Genomic DNA, 18806 nt, shown 5'->3' on the forward strand with positions numbered 1-18806 from the left:
TTTGAGTGAACAAAGGATAAGTAATACTGCAATTGGATTTTGAAGTATTGACTACAAAATCCTGCAGCCAAGCTGGTGTGGTTTTGTTCCTGGTTGATCTTCTGGTTTGAACAATATTATTACCCACCAATTGAGTTGTAATTTCTCTATTAGTAGAAATTACTTCAGGACTTATTCCACTACCACTTGTATCATTTTCTGATACATTATTGTCAACAAAATGACCTTCCATCACTTCATTTCCAGAATTCAGTGATTGTTCATCACTATGATCATTGGACAACTGTGAACTCAATTGAGTCATAAAATTCTGAAATTCATCCTCACTATTTCCCATTGAAATATATTTCACAACTTGACAATTAGAACCACCACTCTGCCTTTGCTTAAAAGGGAAGATATTTTCTTCAAATACCACATCTCTACTATGAAATACTTCTACAGTATCAAGATTATACAGTCTATACCCTCTTTGAGCTGGTGGATATCCTAGCAAAATACACTTTATACCTCTGGGAGCAAACTTATCCTTATGTGGCCTAGTATTTGCAGCATAACACAAGCAACCAATAGTCCTCAAATAGTCATATGTGGGTTTAACACCATGAAGAATCTCAAAGGGTGTTTTCCAAGACAAAATTTGCATAGGCATTCTATTAATAAGGTATGTTGCAGCCAATATACAATCTCCCCAGAACCTTATAGGCAAACCAGCATGCATCTTAATTGCTCTAGCAGTTTCTACCAAGTGTCCATGTTTTCTTTCCACCACACCATTTTGTTGTGGTGTATAAGCCATAGACCTTTGATGTATAATACCTTGTGCCTTAAATATGCAGAACATTCCTTATTAACCAATTCTGTGCCATTGTCAGATCTTACAAACTTTGGTTTTGTCTTAAAATGATTGCCCACATAAGCTATGAAATTGGACAGAATTGTTCTAATTTGGTTTTTTGAATGAACCAAATAAGGCCATGTGGCCCTACTCTTATCCTCTACTATAGTAAAGAAGTAATGTGCCCCATTTAAAGCTGAAGCCTTATAAGGATCCCACAAATCCACATGGATTAAATCAAAATGATGAGAAGAAATAGACTGACTTCTAGGAAAAGGCAACCTATGAGTTTTTGCAAGTCTACAACTCTCACAAACAAACTCAGTTGTATTTATATTCTTGCAATCTGGTACACGAATGAGTTTAGACACAGACATATGACCAAGTCTAGCATGAAAAGTCTCAAGATTCAAAGGTTTACAATGAGAAACAATACTGCTAGATGCAAGACTTTTATTAGCAACTCTATTTACAAAAGAAGACAACTAAGATATAACTGGAGGAAACTTTTTAACAAATGCTGACAATTGAGAATTTGTCTTTGGAAGAGAGGACAAGCATGTGTACAGGCATCTTGAACCCTTTCCAACAGCCACAATTTTGCTATTTGAAAGGTTCTGAAACACACAGAAGTTGGGAAAGAATTGAGCAAACAATCCTTGGGTAACCAACAATTTACCCACAGATAATAAACTAAACTCAAATTCTGGAACATAAAGAACATCATCAAGAGTGAGTGACTCAGACAGTTTGACTTGACCAACAGTATAGACAGGAATAGTTTTACCATTTGGTAAATGAACAAGAATAGGAGTTTTAAGTTGCCTTGTGGAAATAAAGAGATGAAAGTGTGGAGTCATATGATCTGAAGCACCAGTGTCAATTATCCATTCTATGGTCAAAATAGTCTTATTTCCCATAGTAGTCAATGCAAATGAGGTGACATAGCAGGATATACTTGTATGACCAGCAGGAGTACTTGGACTGCCATTCTCCTGCACACTTTTCTCCTTAAACATTTTGAAGACCTCTTGACACACAACATTGATCAATTTTGGATCCAAACATGCATTTCCTGCAGAAATCTCATTCTCAAAAGGTAGATCAAAAGGTGTTTCACCCTCATGACCAGTAGTCACTTGTGCTGCCATCTTAAAACTTCCTTTCTTTCCCTTATACTAGTCTAGATACCCAATTCTCTCAAAACACTGATCAAAAGAATGACCATCCTCACCACAATATGTGCAATTCTTTTTCATTTCTGCCTTGAAATCACTATGAACATACTTCCCAGTTTTCTTGCCTCCTAAACCTCCTTTATTATTACTCATTTTAGCAAAGAAAGCAGTTGGATCTGGTATGTTATGAGTCACTTGCTTCTGTTTTTCCACTTGTTGTATTATAATGCCTTATTCACATTAGGTAAAGGATCCACTGCAAGAATCTGATTTCTAACAGATTCATAATCATCATTGAGTTTCATCAGAAATTGCACCAATCTTGACCTATTTTCTATAGCCAGAAACATCTCAACCAACTTACAAGTGCATTCAGCCATTTTACCACAAGTACATGAGGGAATATCATTCAAGTTATGAAGTTCATCCCAACAATTCTTCAGTTTGTTGAAATAAGTTGCAATACTTAAACTACCCTGATTAATGCTACTAAGTTCTCTTTCCAAATGATAGATCAATGGACCATTACTCTGCCCATACCTCTCATTAATTTCTTTCCACAACTCAAAAGCAGAAGTAGCATACAAGAAAGCTTCTGACAATTCAGTCACCATAGAACTCAAGATCCAACAAGTAACCATATAATCACACCTAGTCCATTTCTGCAATTTTTCTTCATCATTTTCAGATTTCTTACATGTACTAGTAATAAATCCTAATTTTAGTTTGGCACCTAAAGCCATTTTTACAGTTCTACTCCAACCATGAAAATTACTTCCATTAAAAGCAATAGTAGTGAGTGCCATACCTGGATGATCCGAACTTGCTACATGCAAAGGATCATTCATAGTGTTTACCACAATATTAGCAGGATTCTCAGCCTCCATGGATTTGAGAGTTATTGAAGCAGATAACTCAGCGAATTTCTCAAATTAAACCTAAATTGAAGTAAAATTTTTCTTCAATTTGAAGAAATAATGGTGAATTTGAGCACAAATTGACTGCAAATAGTCAATTAACTGTGATCGCACAAACCCTAGATCGGAGAAGACGATTCCTGTTGCTCTGATACCATATGAACAAAATGATATATTTGTGAAAATGATTATTATTAACCAAAAATGAATTACAAGAAGTGTATTTATACTCTAATCTAACTTAACCGACTTAACTAAAGTTGTTATAACTAACTCTAGCTAATTTACTTTGTATTTACAGTTAACTACTATATCTTTCTAATTGTACATAATCAGTCCTCCAACTTGTATAAACTTTAATATTCTTCAATACTCCATATGTTGAGAAACATCATTACCTCTAGAGGCCTGTCAGTGACAACATACTCAAGAACTGGCAAACCAAGAGAAACCCGTGTAGCATCAACAACTTGCAGGTGACGAGTTCTTAGCTCTCGAATATATATTGTAATGGTGAGTTGTTTTTTTTTTTTTTTTAAATTTTTATTATTATTATTATTTTTAATCATTGTGTACTTTTGTTTTTTACTAATGTCGATTCAAGAATCAAGTTTAGAATAGTCTTTTGTTGGTTTTGAATTTTGATTGCTAACTCAATAGCCACATTTTTTTTCCTAGTCAAATTTTACCAATATTATTTTTCTTTCATTATAATCGAGCTTGTTTAAAAATATTATTTGTAGTTTACGTTTTAGTAAAATGTATAATTTTTTCAAAATAAATTTCTCTCCACTGTTATTGTTGTTTAAGCTCTTCTTAATTTAAAAGTAAAAACTGCTCGTATGATACATCGTTCATTAGTAAAACATACGAGTTTCTCATGTCTCATTGGGCATAATAATACTTCGTCTTACCATTTCATTTTAACTACAAGTCTACAATATATATTAGATTATATGTTTAGTTTTTGTTTCCCCTTCTAAAACAAACAATTATTTTTCTTTACTTTTTTTTTAATAAATAAACTAAGGGAAAATTATTAGTACTGCAAGCTTAGGTATTGTCATTTAAAAAAAATAATTATAAATTAAACCTTTAAATTTAATAAATATACGTAGCTCCTAAATTTTACATAACTTTCTCCTGAATTTTATATAATTTACACTGTTATATGTTTTACCTAATCTTTTCCCATAAACTAAAGATCTAAAACATCATCTATTATTTTGAATGCGTTTTCAGAATTTTTAAAGGTGTTTTAGTTGTAGGATACTGAAATAGAAAACTCAAACTAAACACGCCCTGAAATCTAATATAATACGGAACATACCGAAATCAAATCAAATCACACCATATGGCAAGTCGTTCAATTCATGGCTTCACTAGACGATGTCTTTCTTCATTTTTCAAACCCAAATTCATCTCTTCCTCTCACAGGTATATATACATATATATATATATACATACACACATAACATAAATTTCATTCTTTACTTTACATTTTTTCAGGCCAATTCTACACAACCAAAAAACACCCACTTTTCATTCAGGCATTTCATCAAACACATTGTGGGCATTATATTTTTATCGACATTATGGATCACCACCATCATATTCATCAACAGTGCGTTGTGTTATATCAGATGGCAAGCCCAAATTTGAGATACATGAAATCGACCCACCGAAGAAATACAAATGGCTGGCGAAAAAAAGACTCAAGTTGCAGAGAAAGAAAGAGAAGCAAAGGAGAAAATTTGCTAATAAAAAAGACCCTCGTCGGCTTACGGTTAAAGGGTCTAAAAGGAAAGGGAAGTTTGCAAATGCCGAGGAACGGATTATGTATAAGCTCGAAAAGGTATACATTCGATATTTGCATTTCGTGTGGTACTTAAGTTAGAATGTAAGGTGAAATGAATGGGCATGCTATATGGAATTATTATGATATTGATATTCTAAATGCAAAGTTAATACTGATGGAAAAAAAAAAATTTTAAAAATTGTGGGTAATTGCATAGAAATATAGTTTCAAACTGTATTGGTTTTGATAATGTGACCGACGTATATGGCTGCCACACTAGGATATAAATACCTGTTACCTGATGAAGATGTGATCGGATACATACACTGGCAGGAAACTGAAATTTGAGACACATCGTAGACGGTTTGAAAGTTGAATACCCACAATAGCAAGAGTGACTAGTTGGATGCATTTCGTCATTTCTTGCACATGACCCTTTTTATAGAATTTACGAGATAAGATGATTTTAATTTCTGAAGTAAACATTTTGGTGCACTTGACCCTTTATGTATCTTCTTGTTTAGTTTATCCAAACTGTTTGTATAAACATTGACAATGTTACCATTAACTGTGTTTTCACTTGGATATTCATTTTATAGTTTTCATAAAAAAGTAGGAAGATGTAAGAATCATAAATCATTAGTGAGTTTGCAAAAATCAGATTTATGCTCTAAATATGAGGTTTCTCCTGATAAGAAATATTACATTTTTGACAACCTTACCCAATCATCAAATTAGGTTACCTTTTGTTGTATTTCTAGAGAACAGAAGCACAATATTGCTTCTTTGACTCAACGATCTGTTCTTGCTCCTTCACTTTTGTTGTTGATCACAATCGTGATTCTTCAATCACGAAACTGCAGGATGATGCAACTTAATGTTATAGTACTCGTACTTTGGAACTTTTGTTTGAAATAATTTTCTGTTATTTCAGGCAAAAATTAAGGAAGCTCTACTTATTGAAAGACTCAAGCGTTATGAAGTTTCAAGACTCCAGGGACCTATGGTGAAACCAGTTGAAATTACGGGCGAAGAAAGATTCTATATGAAAAAGATGGCCCAGAAAGGGTCCAATTATGTACCAGTTGGAAGAAGAGGTATATTTGGAGGCGTTATTCTTAATATGCATATGCATTGGAAAAAACACGAGACAGTTAAGGTCTACTGCAAACCTTGTAAACCTGGTCAAATACAAGAATATGCTAATGAAATTGCAAGATTAAGTGGTGGAATCCCAATTCAGATCATTGGAGATGACACTATCATCTTTTATCGTGGAAAGGACTATGTGCAACCACAGGTTATGAGTCCAATTGACACATTGTCCAAGAAAAAGGTTAGTATCCTTGTGATCATGTCTCGTATTCTTATTAATTTCTCTAGTTGGCCTGTAGTTTTATTAAGTCAACATAATAGTTTCTACTTTATATTGTGCCTTAAGTAATTTATAATGGCCATGCTGGTTGAGTTTCATCGTTAGACCGAGTTTTTCCTAAGGAACCAACAGTTCTCATACCATGTGCAGAAGAAGAAATTTTCAATGTATGAAATTCTATTAAATTTTGATAATGCTAGCTTAACTATTGAATATTTGAACCAATGCCTGTTTGCTTTCAAATTGTAAGAACCTGTCCTACATGGATAGAAAGTGTGGTAGATTATAATAACATGCTACTCGGATAGTGATTGAGATAGTTGAACACTATATAAGCCATAACTTGTGTGCCACTAATACTATAGACTTCCACCATGGGTTAAGTTTATGGAAGTAATGGGTGAGCTTCCTGTTTATTCTGGGTGTTATAGACTTATATCAGTCATCATTTGCTTTTGATGGCCACATATCTTTCGATTAAGGAATGAGAAATTCCAGGAATATGTAATTTAAACCCTACTACTTCATTTGTCCAACTGTCAAGTCTCTGTACAATTCTTTAATCTATTTGGCCTTTACCATTCTATGGAGTATCCTTCGCAACTAACTAATAGAGCTATTTGGGGTTACTAGATCAGTTATAGGAGGAATCCTTGCAGATAGTACATGCTATCGAGATAGGAAGATTCAAATCTCCATCCTTCAAGATGGCACACTCAATTACATTAGCAGATAACCCATAGCTTTGAATAATAGCCTATGAAAGGCACCTTGATACTCCAAATGTTATTCCCATTCAACACATTCTGATTTATTTACTGGCATTGCACATTTCAAGTACTCATTGTTTTAGCACATTCTTCATATATAACAGCGGTATTACAAAAAGCGACTCTTTGAGAACTGATGGGCATGTTGCTATCATGCGTATGTATAGGATTCACAATACATCAATGAATGGAGCTCTTTGAAAGCTTTTATGCGTATTGTTATCGGGTGAATTATGAACTACTCAGGATATAGGCACTAAAGGGACTCTCTGGAACTAATAAACTTGACTTCTATACATCAATTTTCTTTATATGGTAATTTTAGAGGAGTAGTTGATTTACTCATTTATTAGGACTATAAGGTTTCTCAAATGAAATAATAAAGTTCATGAAAATGTGAAAAGTAGCTCAAGAAACCATTGAACTAGTAATCTAAAACTTGAAATTGGAGTAAGGGTGCTACAGCACCCCATGCTGACAAGTCCAACAACATAGTGAAATGGAAAGAGCCCTATTTTTCGTGTTGTGCTTATTTCATGTCATCCGATTTATGCAGGCACTAGAAAAGTCAAAGTATGAGCAATCACTTGAAACTGTAAGGCACTTCATTGCTATTTCTGAGAAAGAACTAGAACTATATCACAGGCACATTGCACTTTATGGTGATGTTGCTGATCAAAATCCCAACACTATTATTAGTGGTGGAAATGAAGACACAAGAGAACCAAAAAAAGTTGTAGCAGTGGGTAACACTGAGGACTGCTTATCAGAAAATGATGACAAGTATGATGACGATGACGACGAAGATGATATGTCCCAAAGTGATATGAACTTTACAGATGACTCGAACTCTGGTTCTGAATTGGATTCTTGTAATGAAGAGACAAATATGTGACAATTAAGATGCATGATATCAGATGTTAAAATATTGGCTTTTACATGAAATATAAACGTTTTTTTTTTTTTTTATTATCTATACTATATTATAAAGTAAATATGGTTTCAACTTTCAATTTCAACAATATACACGTGATAATACATAATGTACCATACATCAATGAATACAACTTTCTCTCTCCTCCATAAATCATTTTATTTCTCTAATTCTTTCAAAATCTTTATCTTAAAAACCGTACATCCATAAATTATAAAAATTATATGGGTGTTCTTAAAATTGCATGTTCTTTCATTAGAGATGTCATTCGATATACTTTCAACGAATTTTTAAATCCGAGGGCGGAGCCCGTACGGCTAAGACACTCTTTGACTTATCACCTCCTATGACCTATCATACACTATGACTTATCACCTTCACCATCTCACCGCCGCAACGCGCGGATACTTGCTCTCGTTGCATAAATACAATTTAACACTAAACTTTAACCAAAGATATTTGATTAGTTCTCATAATTCTGTAAACTTTGTAGTTAGCTAAGTATTCACATTCTCATTACACTTAACTTTGTGATGCATTACAAATGTGTTTTTTCTTTTTAACGGCTGAAATTCATTACAGATGTGTGATCCACATTCCCATAACATCAAACTTTGTTAGTCATTATAAATGTGTGATTTAAGAAATATATAAAATACATTGCATTTTGTAGTAACCACTGATGATTTGGTTAATGCAGTTTTCTTTAGAATGAATTTGTGTGATGAAATATATGTAAGATACAGAATATTTGTACACGTAAAATGGGTTAAATACTTATAGTGATTTTATAGTGTTTTTGAGGTGAAACAAACAAAAATAAATAATAAAAATAAAGAGATTTTATAGTAATTTATTTATTCAATATTTTAGGTAACTTGAATTTGTTTGATTAATTGATTTTGCGTTTAACTTTATTAGAATGTTAGATACATCTAGTTAATTAAAATTTGAATTATAAAACACGTACACCCAACTGCATTTTATCAGTAAAAGATTCTGGGTACATTTTGGTGTGAAACTTCAAACTTACAACGGATATAAAAATCATCATGCAAAATTATGCATTAGGTGTATAAATACGCTGGACTATCATGTTTCTACACTATATATTCTCATTATAACAAGAGAGCTAGCTTCAACTTCATTACAAAAATGGCATCCGCATTTGAGTCTCTCTTTACACTTATTCTCTTTACTCTTTTTGTCAAAGGTATGAATCACGTCAATAATTTTATGTGTATCGTTTATTCAATTAATCTACATACTTTAACCATATAACTTGGGTCTATTAATCATTATAGCTTTTTCTTAGGTCATGGCCAATGTGAACTAGAAGACATAACTCTTATCACACCACAAATGTCTAGAAAAATACAAGGTTAGCAAGAATGAAATGTGCTTTTCAATTGATCATAAACACTTCCGAAGGCTCTGAAAAAGCTCTAGCTCATAGTCTCGGGCTACCATTTTCAAATTAAACTGTCAAAAATGTTGATCCGAATTGTTTAATTTATGTAACTCCGGTCTGTTAATCAGTATATTTTTTTCTCAGGAGGCCAATGTGCACTAGAAGACATAAATGTCACGACGCAACAAACGTCTAAAATACAAGGTACACCAGTATGGTTGGTATCGATCATAAACTCTTGCAAGTGCGCTCAAAAAGCTCTCGTTGTATCAAGCTACGGTTTTCAAACTCTCGTACAAGTTAATCCAAATGTGTTTTATCCTATTGGAGACAGTAGATACTGCATCAATGGAGGACGACCTATTGGACCTTACGGAAGGGTCGAGTTTTCTTATGCTTGGCACCATTCTTTCAGATTTACACCTATTTCTTCAAAAGTTGCTTGTTAAGTGGATATTTCTAACTTTTGTCACAAGACAGAGGATAGAAAAAAATTAGTGAACTAAAAGTATCTAAAAATATGAATGAAAATTTGTAATGAATTGAGTCTTAGATTTACCATTTTTAAGTGATTAATCTTGTACTTAAACAAACATCATATTCATTTAAGACAACATAACATATGTCATACGAACATTTTAGAAGAACCTTTGTTAAATTTATGAACCAATCTATTCACATTTGAAATTTGTCTAAAATCAAAACCGTCAACCCGGCCTTATATACCTTTTCACTTGAAAGGCAACATATAGTCATAATAAGTATGTATAAGAGGTGATAAACAAATCCAAAAATGAGTATATAATAACTATATTTTAGTTTTTATTCTTTTATTATGATTAGGTGCTTTTGATTTGAGGGTTTGAAACTCTGTAATTTTTCATGGAGCGTTTTAGCATACATCTATGATCAGTGGCGGTATTACATAGGGACAAAAATAATTTATATTTGTCATATTTTTTTAAATCTTTTATGGATTTTTAAGATTTTCCTAGAAGTTTTTAATATTTTGATTTTTTTATATTTATTTTTTAAGGATTTTTTAATTTTGCCCCCTCTTGTTTGTTTATGATCACACTATACCCATTCTTCATTCCTTTTTACTTATATATCCAAATTCATTGTCGCTCACTAAACAGAAAAGAAACAACCTCACGCACATCCTATATAAAATTGCGTTCTTTTCAATTGTCATGAAACTTTTCTAAAGTTATATGCGTTCTTTTTTGTATTGCAGTATTAATTTGTGAAAAGTATAACAAGATAATTTACTGAATATGCAATTAATCAAATAAAACGAGGAGCTTCATTATTGCTTCATGTTAATATCTACACTTTTTCTATGGTTACAATTTACACGTACAAGTTTGACTTCTTTAGGACCGAGACATATTTTGACTATATCATTATAAACAATGGACCCACGATAATTAAGTTCACTACTTCCACTTCCTCTTTCTTAATAAAAGCATACAAAACGAGGAGCTTTCAAGGTGAAAAGTATGTACGGCGTGAACGGATCATGAGTAATGAATCGGCAAGCAATGACATGCTATCAGCATAGGTATGACGATTGAAATAGACGCTGGGAGCATGGCATGTGGGTTTTAGTTTCTTTAGTTAGTTTCTTTTTGGAATGGTAACAAACGGACGGCATGCGGTATTCAATTCCATCCCCAACTATTTGGCATCGATTGGCATAGTGATGGTACAACTTTTCATTGGAAGTGAGCATGCCAGAAATTGGCATACCGGTATGGACACTAATTGATGCGAGTGTTGAGATACACTTTTTAAATCTTTAGCTTTTAACCACCGTTGCAAAAGTTACCGACTCGAGTCGGGTACTCGCTACAAGGTAGAATGCCGAGTCGAATCAAGTTGGCCGATTACTGTGAGTACTCCCCAACTTGGCCGCTTTGAACCCTGAGTACTCACCATATAACCCGAGTACTCCCAACTACTCCTTAGTCGACCTACCTAGGAGTGCCTAGCGACTTTCCAACCTTGCTTTTAACATGGTTTGAAGGTAACAAAAGCCCGAATCAGTTATATAGATGTAAAAGTGAGGATAAAATGGGCCAAAAAGAAGAATTTTTTCATTCAAAAACATATATACAACAAAGGGATGTATATTTAAGGGCATCGAACATCAAGTCTTGTACATTTACACAGAAATGCAGCCCCAAAAGAAAGGGTTAAGATAACACATTTCTAAATCGAATCAATACGGTTCCTTGAACATTGGAGTCATCAGCTATATATATAGGGGATCATCGGCAAGTAAAAGCATCGGTTATTTGACTGTCTTCATGCATCTCTGATGAGCTCTAGAACAGCAGTGCATGCAAGTTTCTCAGCCATTTTCTTATCTTGGCCATGCATGCCTCTTTGAACACAGTTCCTTGCGTTTCTACTTCAATAGTGAAAGATACAATATTATCATTATTTCTCTTATATCTTGGGCCATTTTCATATCTTGAGCCATTCTCTTATCTTGAGCTCTTTCCTTATCGAACCAATATCAATATATCATATGACGGTGTAGAGTGTGAAACTTGATCACTCTATCACAAAGTTTTTATATATATATGCATTTATAAGTAATTAGGTCGAAAAAGGTGATGATGGAATTTTACTATCTTATGCTGCCTGCAATGGGATTGAATAAAACACGATGAAACTTCAATCGGAATTCAATTTGTTCAGCTTCCGCCTAAAGAAAACATAATTGCTCTTTAACGAGCAATCATCGCTAAGTACACACCATAAATGTATTACTTTGGCGATCCTTGTGAAAATTCATTGGTATACACCCCTTGATCTACAATACAAAAGCCCAATATGAGGGATGTATACCAACAATCTTCCACCAAGCACTGCAAATTAATACATTCATGGTGTGTACTTGGCAATGATTGTTGCTCGTGAAAATGTTTATGTTTTTCTTCAAGTAGAACTCAACACAACAAACAAAATTCCAATTTGATTTTAATGGTGCTTTATTCAATCCCATTGAAGGCAAGAAAAGACGGTCAAAACCCATCATGTCCTTTGTCAACAAAAGTACTTCTATAGATGTCTGCATCTTTGGGATAGACTGATCAAGAAGTACCCTCAACGCCGTCATTTGAAGTTCGTTCGATAGTCCAACGTTGAAACAATGATATTGACCTGTACACATCCAGTTCAACCAGTTAACTTTCAGCAAATCAAATAGATTGAGTCAATATAACACTAGCTATAAAAGAACAGAAAACTACACATATTTTTTTCTTTAAGGAACCCTTCCACGATTTTATTTTGAGCACCACGACTTTGTAGTGATTACCGGTGGCAGTAAATTTAGTTTATTACACAAATAGTTTAGGGTTTAACTTCCTGAGTAACCTTTTGAGTATAATGGCTATAAATAATCACCCACAAGTCTCATAAATATTATACATTTCATATCATATACATGCCTACAAGCGTATAAGAAATTCCAAAGCATTTACAAATTGACATTAAAATCCAGACAAAAACATGAAGTTCCTTTATATAGTTTAGAGTTAGCAAGATGGGCGGGTTGGAGTAACAGGCTCAGGTTAACACAGAATGACCCACAAACACAGTCTGGTCCAGTTTGTAATATTCCTTCTAATATAAAATTACTGTATTAATCATGATTCTAAATCTTTGAAAAGGTGGGCATATGCACTAACATAGACTGTGGCGACCCTCAAGGCCTCAACTCATTTGACATACGCATTTTTAACTAAAGGATTTATTAAATCCATAACAACCCGATGTAACCCACCCATAAGTAATTGGGTCAAAAATGCAACCTCTAGCACAAATTTACAATCTGGCACAAACCTATATTTAACAAGCGATTCAATCAATCACACAACTTTAGTTGAGACTTGAAAGTAATCCAGTGTTCACACTCGCTTCATTAATACTGTTAATCCACCATTCTAGATGTTACCAAAAATAGAAGTTGGGGAAAAAAAAGTGAATGAACAAAAAAAAGTTAACAAAAGTTTTCTTATAAAAGTTTCTTCAACAACATACATTTTTATATCGTTTCACATGTGCATGAAAAAAAAAAACATGTGATCCAATACATATAAAAATGGTTTTTGAAACAAAATGGTTATAAAAATAAAAAAGGTATATAAATATATAAATGTAATAAAATAGGTATATATTTAATGACTAAACAAAGTAAATGACATGGAAAATCCACATAAACAATAACAAAATAGGTATATGTTTAAGCTGGTTATGTTCCTTACAAATTACAATAGAAAAGTTTTTTGTTTGGACCCCAAAAAAGATATTTTGGACAAGTTAGAGTATTTTCCAATCAATTAGCCCAATCAAAATCAATCTTCTCACTCACTTGGCATCCATACTCCCCGGAGTCTTTTAAGTGTCAAAATAAGGATGAGCAAAAAAAGGTTCATAAATATCTTTCAAAAGTGCTGCCGAGGACAAAATTCAACTACTATATCTCCCAACAAAAAAGTACGTACACTAAAAATATATATTACTATGTGCACAATAAATATGATGGAACTCACTCTCCATTTCTGGCAAGAATCCAAGGGACATCTAGTGCTTCCGGCATATGTTCAACTTCCAGAGCATGTATTCATCATGAACTTTTGAACCACCGGATGGTCTTGTTCTTTCATAATCTCCTTCACCTGAATATAACAGGAGACTTAAATGCTAAAAAAATAGTTTTCAAAGATTTAATCAACTAAAAAGTAGTGCTTAATTTTACCTTATCATTTATGGATAACTCAAACAGTAAATCACCATTAGTGTTCGAGTCAAGATCGGGGTTTTTCACCAACCCTGTTTTGGTTTACATTTCTTTTACAAACTCTTGTTGAATTTTTGATGGTTGTAGAGCTTTAGCGCTGCATTCGTGATATAAACCTTAACAGGATTGGGGAAAAACCCCGACCGTGATCGGATACTTATGATGCTTTAACATATGTACTATGCATAAAGCCTCTCAAGCTCCTAGCCAAGGAAGAAGTCGTTAAAGTTTTATTACACCCAAATGAACTATATGTCTGATGGGAAATTAAACAGAGGGCCAAAAAGGCCTAAAGCTCATCAAACACAAGACCATTTGTCAAGAGTTTGTATCTTGGATATTAACCTAAACAGGGTTGGGGGAAAACCCCGACCTTGACTTGGATACTCACGACGCTTTAATGTATAATTTTACCTCATCATTTATGTACATTAAAGCATCGTGAGTATCCAAGCCAAGGTTGGGGGTTTTCCCCCGATCCTGATGAGATTAATATCCCGAATACAAACTCTTGACAAATGGATTGTATTTGATGAGCTTTAGCCATGCCATTTTGTCCCTCTCTTTAATTTCCCATGAGGCATAGGGCTCATTTTGATGTAAAAGAACTTTAACTAATCCTTCTTTGGCTAGAAGTTTGTCAAACTTTATGCAGAATTCATACATTAAAGCATCATAAGTATCCGGTCAAGTTCGCGGTTTTTTCCCCAACCCCGTTTAGGTTTATATCACGAATGTTGCGCTAAAGCTCGTCAACCATCAAAAATTCAACAACAGTTTTTATAAGAAATATAAACCAAAACGGGGTGGGAAAATACCCAGATCTTGACTTGAACTAGCATGGTGCTTTACTGTATAAGTTCGTCATAAATGACCAGGTAAAATTAAGCACTACTCTTTAGTTAATTAAATCTCTGGAATTTTTTTTTTTAGCATCTATGTCTCGAGTTTTATTCATGTCACAGAAACTGAGGGGGTGTTTGGTAGGAGTGAATCAAAGAGAATGGAAATGTAATACAGAATGAATATAGTGGGAAAAAGAATGAGTATTTGGAAAGAGAATCGATTCCGTCGTTTAGTACAAGCAGAGAATGAATATATAAAAACTACTAAATTTTAAATAATAATCAAATTTAATACATATAACATCACTAAAACAAAAAAAAAAAAATTTAAAAATTTCCATTCCCATCAATTCTCTACATTTCATAGAGAATTGAGGGAATGGAAACGATTCCCTATTCTCGATTCTCTTTCCCATTCTCCATTACAACAAAAAATGAGAAGTGTTTCTCATTCCATTTCCACCCTTTCCATTTCATTGTACCAAATACCCCGTGAAAGTACAAGACCCTCCATAGGTTGATGAAATTCATGATGAACAACATGCTTAATCAGTATTGAAAGATAATGTCTACATCGATAGTGATACAAACTAATTAACATACCTTTACTGCCAACCAAATGCCTAATTTGCAAGCAGAACTCAAATGTTGATGATAACTTCGAGAAACTCTTCTTTGCATTGTCAAATGACGATTCCGAGTCAGAGAGGTTTGATTCTCCAATTGCTGTTTCATGCTAGGGAATGAGATCTCAAATTTCTCAAATTTTAACGTTAATACAAATGTAAACTATCAAATGCAGAGAGACATCCAAGATAGAAATGAAAATTACCAGTTTGTCTTAAAAGCAACAAAGTACGTTTTAACTCAAACACTACAGATTCACTAGCACATGTATATACCTTCATCCAATGTAAATAACCTTTTTCCAATAAGATAGCTCGTGTCACTATCAACGCATAACAAGTTCAAAAAAGAGAGACTACATCTAAAGAACTATTGCCGCCTTTCGCGGGTTTTAAGTCCCCGACGGTGTATGGTAGAGAAGCTGCTTCCAGTTTTTCTACCTAAATGGTAGAAAATTTCGCCGGTTTTAAGTCCCCGACGGTGTATGGTAGAGAAGCTGCTTCCAGTTTTTCTACCTAAATGGTAGAAAATTATCTGCGCGCATGTTCATCATCTCTTCGGTTTCCCTAAGATTGGGAACAGGCTCAAGATCTAGATCCAGATCTAATCTCGTTGAACGGAAGCACCTTTTTCACCTCCACTTTGACCTCTTCCACGACTCTTGATTTAACACCGATCAACACCTTACCTTTAGGAGTATTCCTCTAAGTTTGTGTTGGACACGACTGGATTACTAATGATGATTCAATGACTGCAACTGTTACTCCTGGATTGTTGTTTTCTTTTTTTAGCGCGCGAGGGATATCTTAAATGACTTAGGTGTTGCCGGATTACAGTGAATTTGAGCGGTTAGCAAAGACGGGACATTGATAGTGGATTTCGACGGGGCTTTTAAGTGGAAAGATATGAATTTCAATTTTCAGTAAAGCTTACTATATGCATTTATTTAAAAGTGTACATAAAATTGAATATCAAGTAAGTAAAGAAAAATGCACAAGATTTACCAATTCCGAGACCACCCATTCTAACAAAGAAATTCCGAGACCACCCATTCTAACAAAGAAAAAGTGAAGATCAACGGAGGGGGCTCTCCCATACAAACCTTTTGAGGCATTAATTTATATATGAATATAGATGTTTAACTCCAAACAAACAAACTTTTAAGTTCGGGTGTCAAGTTTTAAAGAAAAAAAATTGATTGTGGTCTTTCCCACTAATGTATCAATGTAGGTTAAAACTGTCAATAAGGTTCTTTAACTAACGAGAAAAATAGTTTGTGGGTTAGGTGTAGATAATGGTGAGGATGGAATAGGGTGGTGATGGATGGGATAGGGTGGTGACAATGGATGATATTTATGGAAAGAAAGAGGTTGTGTTTGAGATAAGGTAACGAGAGAGTAAAATGTTACTCTAATATGAAATGAAAGTATGTTTTTCGGTTTTTGTGTTCCTTTGTTTTTGGCCGAATTAGCACACAAAAATAAATCAAAAGTGCCAAAAACTTTTAAAAATCATTAAAAAGTAGCCAAAATTCGTAAACAAATCGCTAAAAAACATTATAATTTATTCAGTATCGTTATTTTTCGTCGATATAAAGCCACGATAAAAGGATTTGTGATACCCATCCATTTTAATCTTGATTCCACCACTGAGTGGGTTAAAACTATCAATAAGGTTTGTTTGTCGGAAGGAAAGGATGATATATTGATGAATGGATGAAGGTAAAAAAAAACTAGAAATAAGATTATCAAAGATAGTCTTAATTAATCTATAGTGAACTTTGCTATAAGGGTTGAAAATACATACATGCCATACATATAAAACTATGTGGCTGTGTACATCTCAATTTAATTCTTCATCTAATCAATATGTCAATTTCATTCTTCACCCAACCAATATTTACATAAAATGTACTTATTCTAAGTATTAATTTATGGCTTTATGCCACGGTTAATGAATGCGTAGATGGATGTCATAACTTTCAAATTAATTTTTCACCAACCAATATTTAATGTTTTCAATTCAGTTAATTTTACTTTACATATATCATGGTTTTGATAGCCTTATAATAATGATAAAAGTGAAATGCTAAATACAGCCTAACATGTATAAAAAAAACTTGTACCTTTCATACTAAAAGTCTGCCCTTTATTTTCATGATAAATGTATAAACAATTTATGCACTTTAAACACAACCCTAAGGGTTGTATTTAGCAAACCCCATTATAAAAAACTTAAATTTATTTTGTGTTTTCTTTATATACTTTTGTTGTATTTATGACATTATCTAGTTCTTTTATTTCATTCGATCGAGCGGACTTGTAACAAAATCTGTTTTACGTCCCGTTTGGTTGTGAAAATGTTAGATAGATCATTAAGGTTAAAGAAAAAAATAAGTAGCAGACTTTACACATGTGGAGTAAAATTTTTGATACGTAGCTAATGTTTTTTTAATTATAATGAACGTATGAACATATAACCGTTAATTTATTTTAACATAATGTGTTTTTAGTATTGATATAAATGTTCATGTGTCACTAACAAGTTCAATTTGCTTTGAGGGCTGAAATGCAGTATTTGAGATGCATGTATAATTAGGGATTCAAATGAACAAAGTTCATGATATTTAATGGTAAGAATGTTTTTTGTGTTTTATCGTGTCATTAATGTGTTTTAATAAGATGATAAAAAATGTTCTTAATCTATAGTTATTTTTGCTGTTAGGATTTAAAAACGTACATACCGTATATAAAATTTTGTGACCGACACACCGTACTAGAGTACTAACCCGCCTTGATAAATGAATGGTAGGTAAATTATTTTGTCAAAACTTTCACTTTAAAAATCTTAATTTTCGCTTTTAATTACTCAGTTAAGTTTTGAGCTAAATCAATTTAATTATTATCCATTCTTTCCTCTAAATACGATATTTTTTTTACAAGCACAAGTATCAGAATACCACAAAAAAGATTGAGAAAACAATAACATAAAGAAGAACACCTTTTCGATGCATGCTTCCGAGATGTAAAAAAAAATCAACATTATGATGTTTCTTCCACATTTACCTACCATCCACATAAAACGAGGGATTCGAATATTCGATAATAATATATCAGCTGGGTCATGACAAAAAAAATAATAATAAAAGACCAAGCAAATGACGAGCCATCAAGCAATGTATAATCTCTTAAAACGCGACTATATTGATATAAAGTTTATGGTTGTAGCTGTTGTTGACTATGCCTATATATTCGGAAAAAAATCACGGCTTCTACTTCCTTTGCATTTCGTTAATTC

At 33.2% G+C, this 18806-nt stretch overlaps 3 protein-coding genes across 7 annotated transcripts; 1 reads left to right on the forward strand and 2 right to left on the reverse strand.

The window, feature by feature from the left end:
* Positions 1 to 2237: 2237 nt before the first annotated feature.
* Positions 2238 to 2903, reverse strand: LOC122583453. Its single transcript, XM_043755854.1, has one exon. It carries the CDS (start codon positions 2901 to 2903, stop codon positions 2238 to 2240), a length of 666 nt encoding a protein of 221 aa, XP_043611789.1.
* A 1364-nt stretch (positions 2904 to 4267) lies between these two features.
* LOC122582581 (uncharacterized CRM domain-containing protein At3g25440, chloroplastic) lies at positions 4268 to 7840 on the forward strand. Of its 2 annotated transcripts, none has more exons than XM_043754994.1 (4): positions 4268 to 4370; positions 4443 to 4788; positions 5666 to 6067; positions 7433 to 7840. In XM_043754994.1, the coding sequence occupies exons 1-4, from the start codon at positions 4288 to 4290 to the stop codon at positions 7769 to 7771; spliced, it is 1170 nt and encodes a 389-aa protein (XP_043610929.1). In that variant the 5' UTR covers positions 4268 to 4287; the 3' UTR covers positions 7772 to 7840. The 2 variants fall into 2 exon arrangements, with proteins under 2 accessions (XP_043610929.1, XP_043610930.1); XM_043754995.1 differs by having other exon boundaries at positions 4577 to 4788.
* A 3458-nt stretch (positions 7841 to 11298) lies between these two features.
* Positions 11299 to 16934, reverse strand: LOC122583060. Of its 4 annotated transcripts, XR_006321307.1 has the most exons (4): positions 15785 to 16934; positions 15486 to 15608; positions 13790 to 13915; positions 11299 to 12395 (listed from the first exon to the last, which is right to left on the reverse strand). XR_006321307.1 is itself a non-coding variant. In XM_043755503.1 (3 exons), exons 1-3 carry the CDS (start codon positions 16530 to 16532, stop codon positions 12046 to 12048), a joined length of 492 nt encoding a protein of 163 aa, XP_043611438.1. In that variant the 5' UTR covers positions 16533 to 16934; the 3' UTR covers positions 11299 to 12045. The 4 variants fall into 4 exon arrangements, 2 of the variants coding, with proteins under 2 accessions (XP_043611438.1, XP_043611437.1); XR_006321306.1 differs by having other exon boundaries at positions 15486 to 16934; XM_043755503.1 differs by lacking the exon at positions 13790 to 13915 and having other exon boundaries at positions 16514 to 16934.
* Positions 16935 to 18806: the final 1872 nt, after the last annotated feature.

This window comes from Erigeron canadensis, chromosome 9 (assembly GCF_010389155.1).
Source record: "Erigeron canadensis isolate Cc75 chromosome 9, C_canadensis_v1, whole genome shotgun sequence".
NCBI classification, from domain to species: domain Eukaryota; kingdom Viridiplantae; phylum Streptophyta; class Magnoliopsida; order Asterales; family Asteraceae; genus Erigeron; species Erigeron canadensis.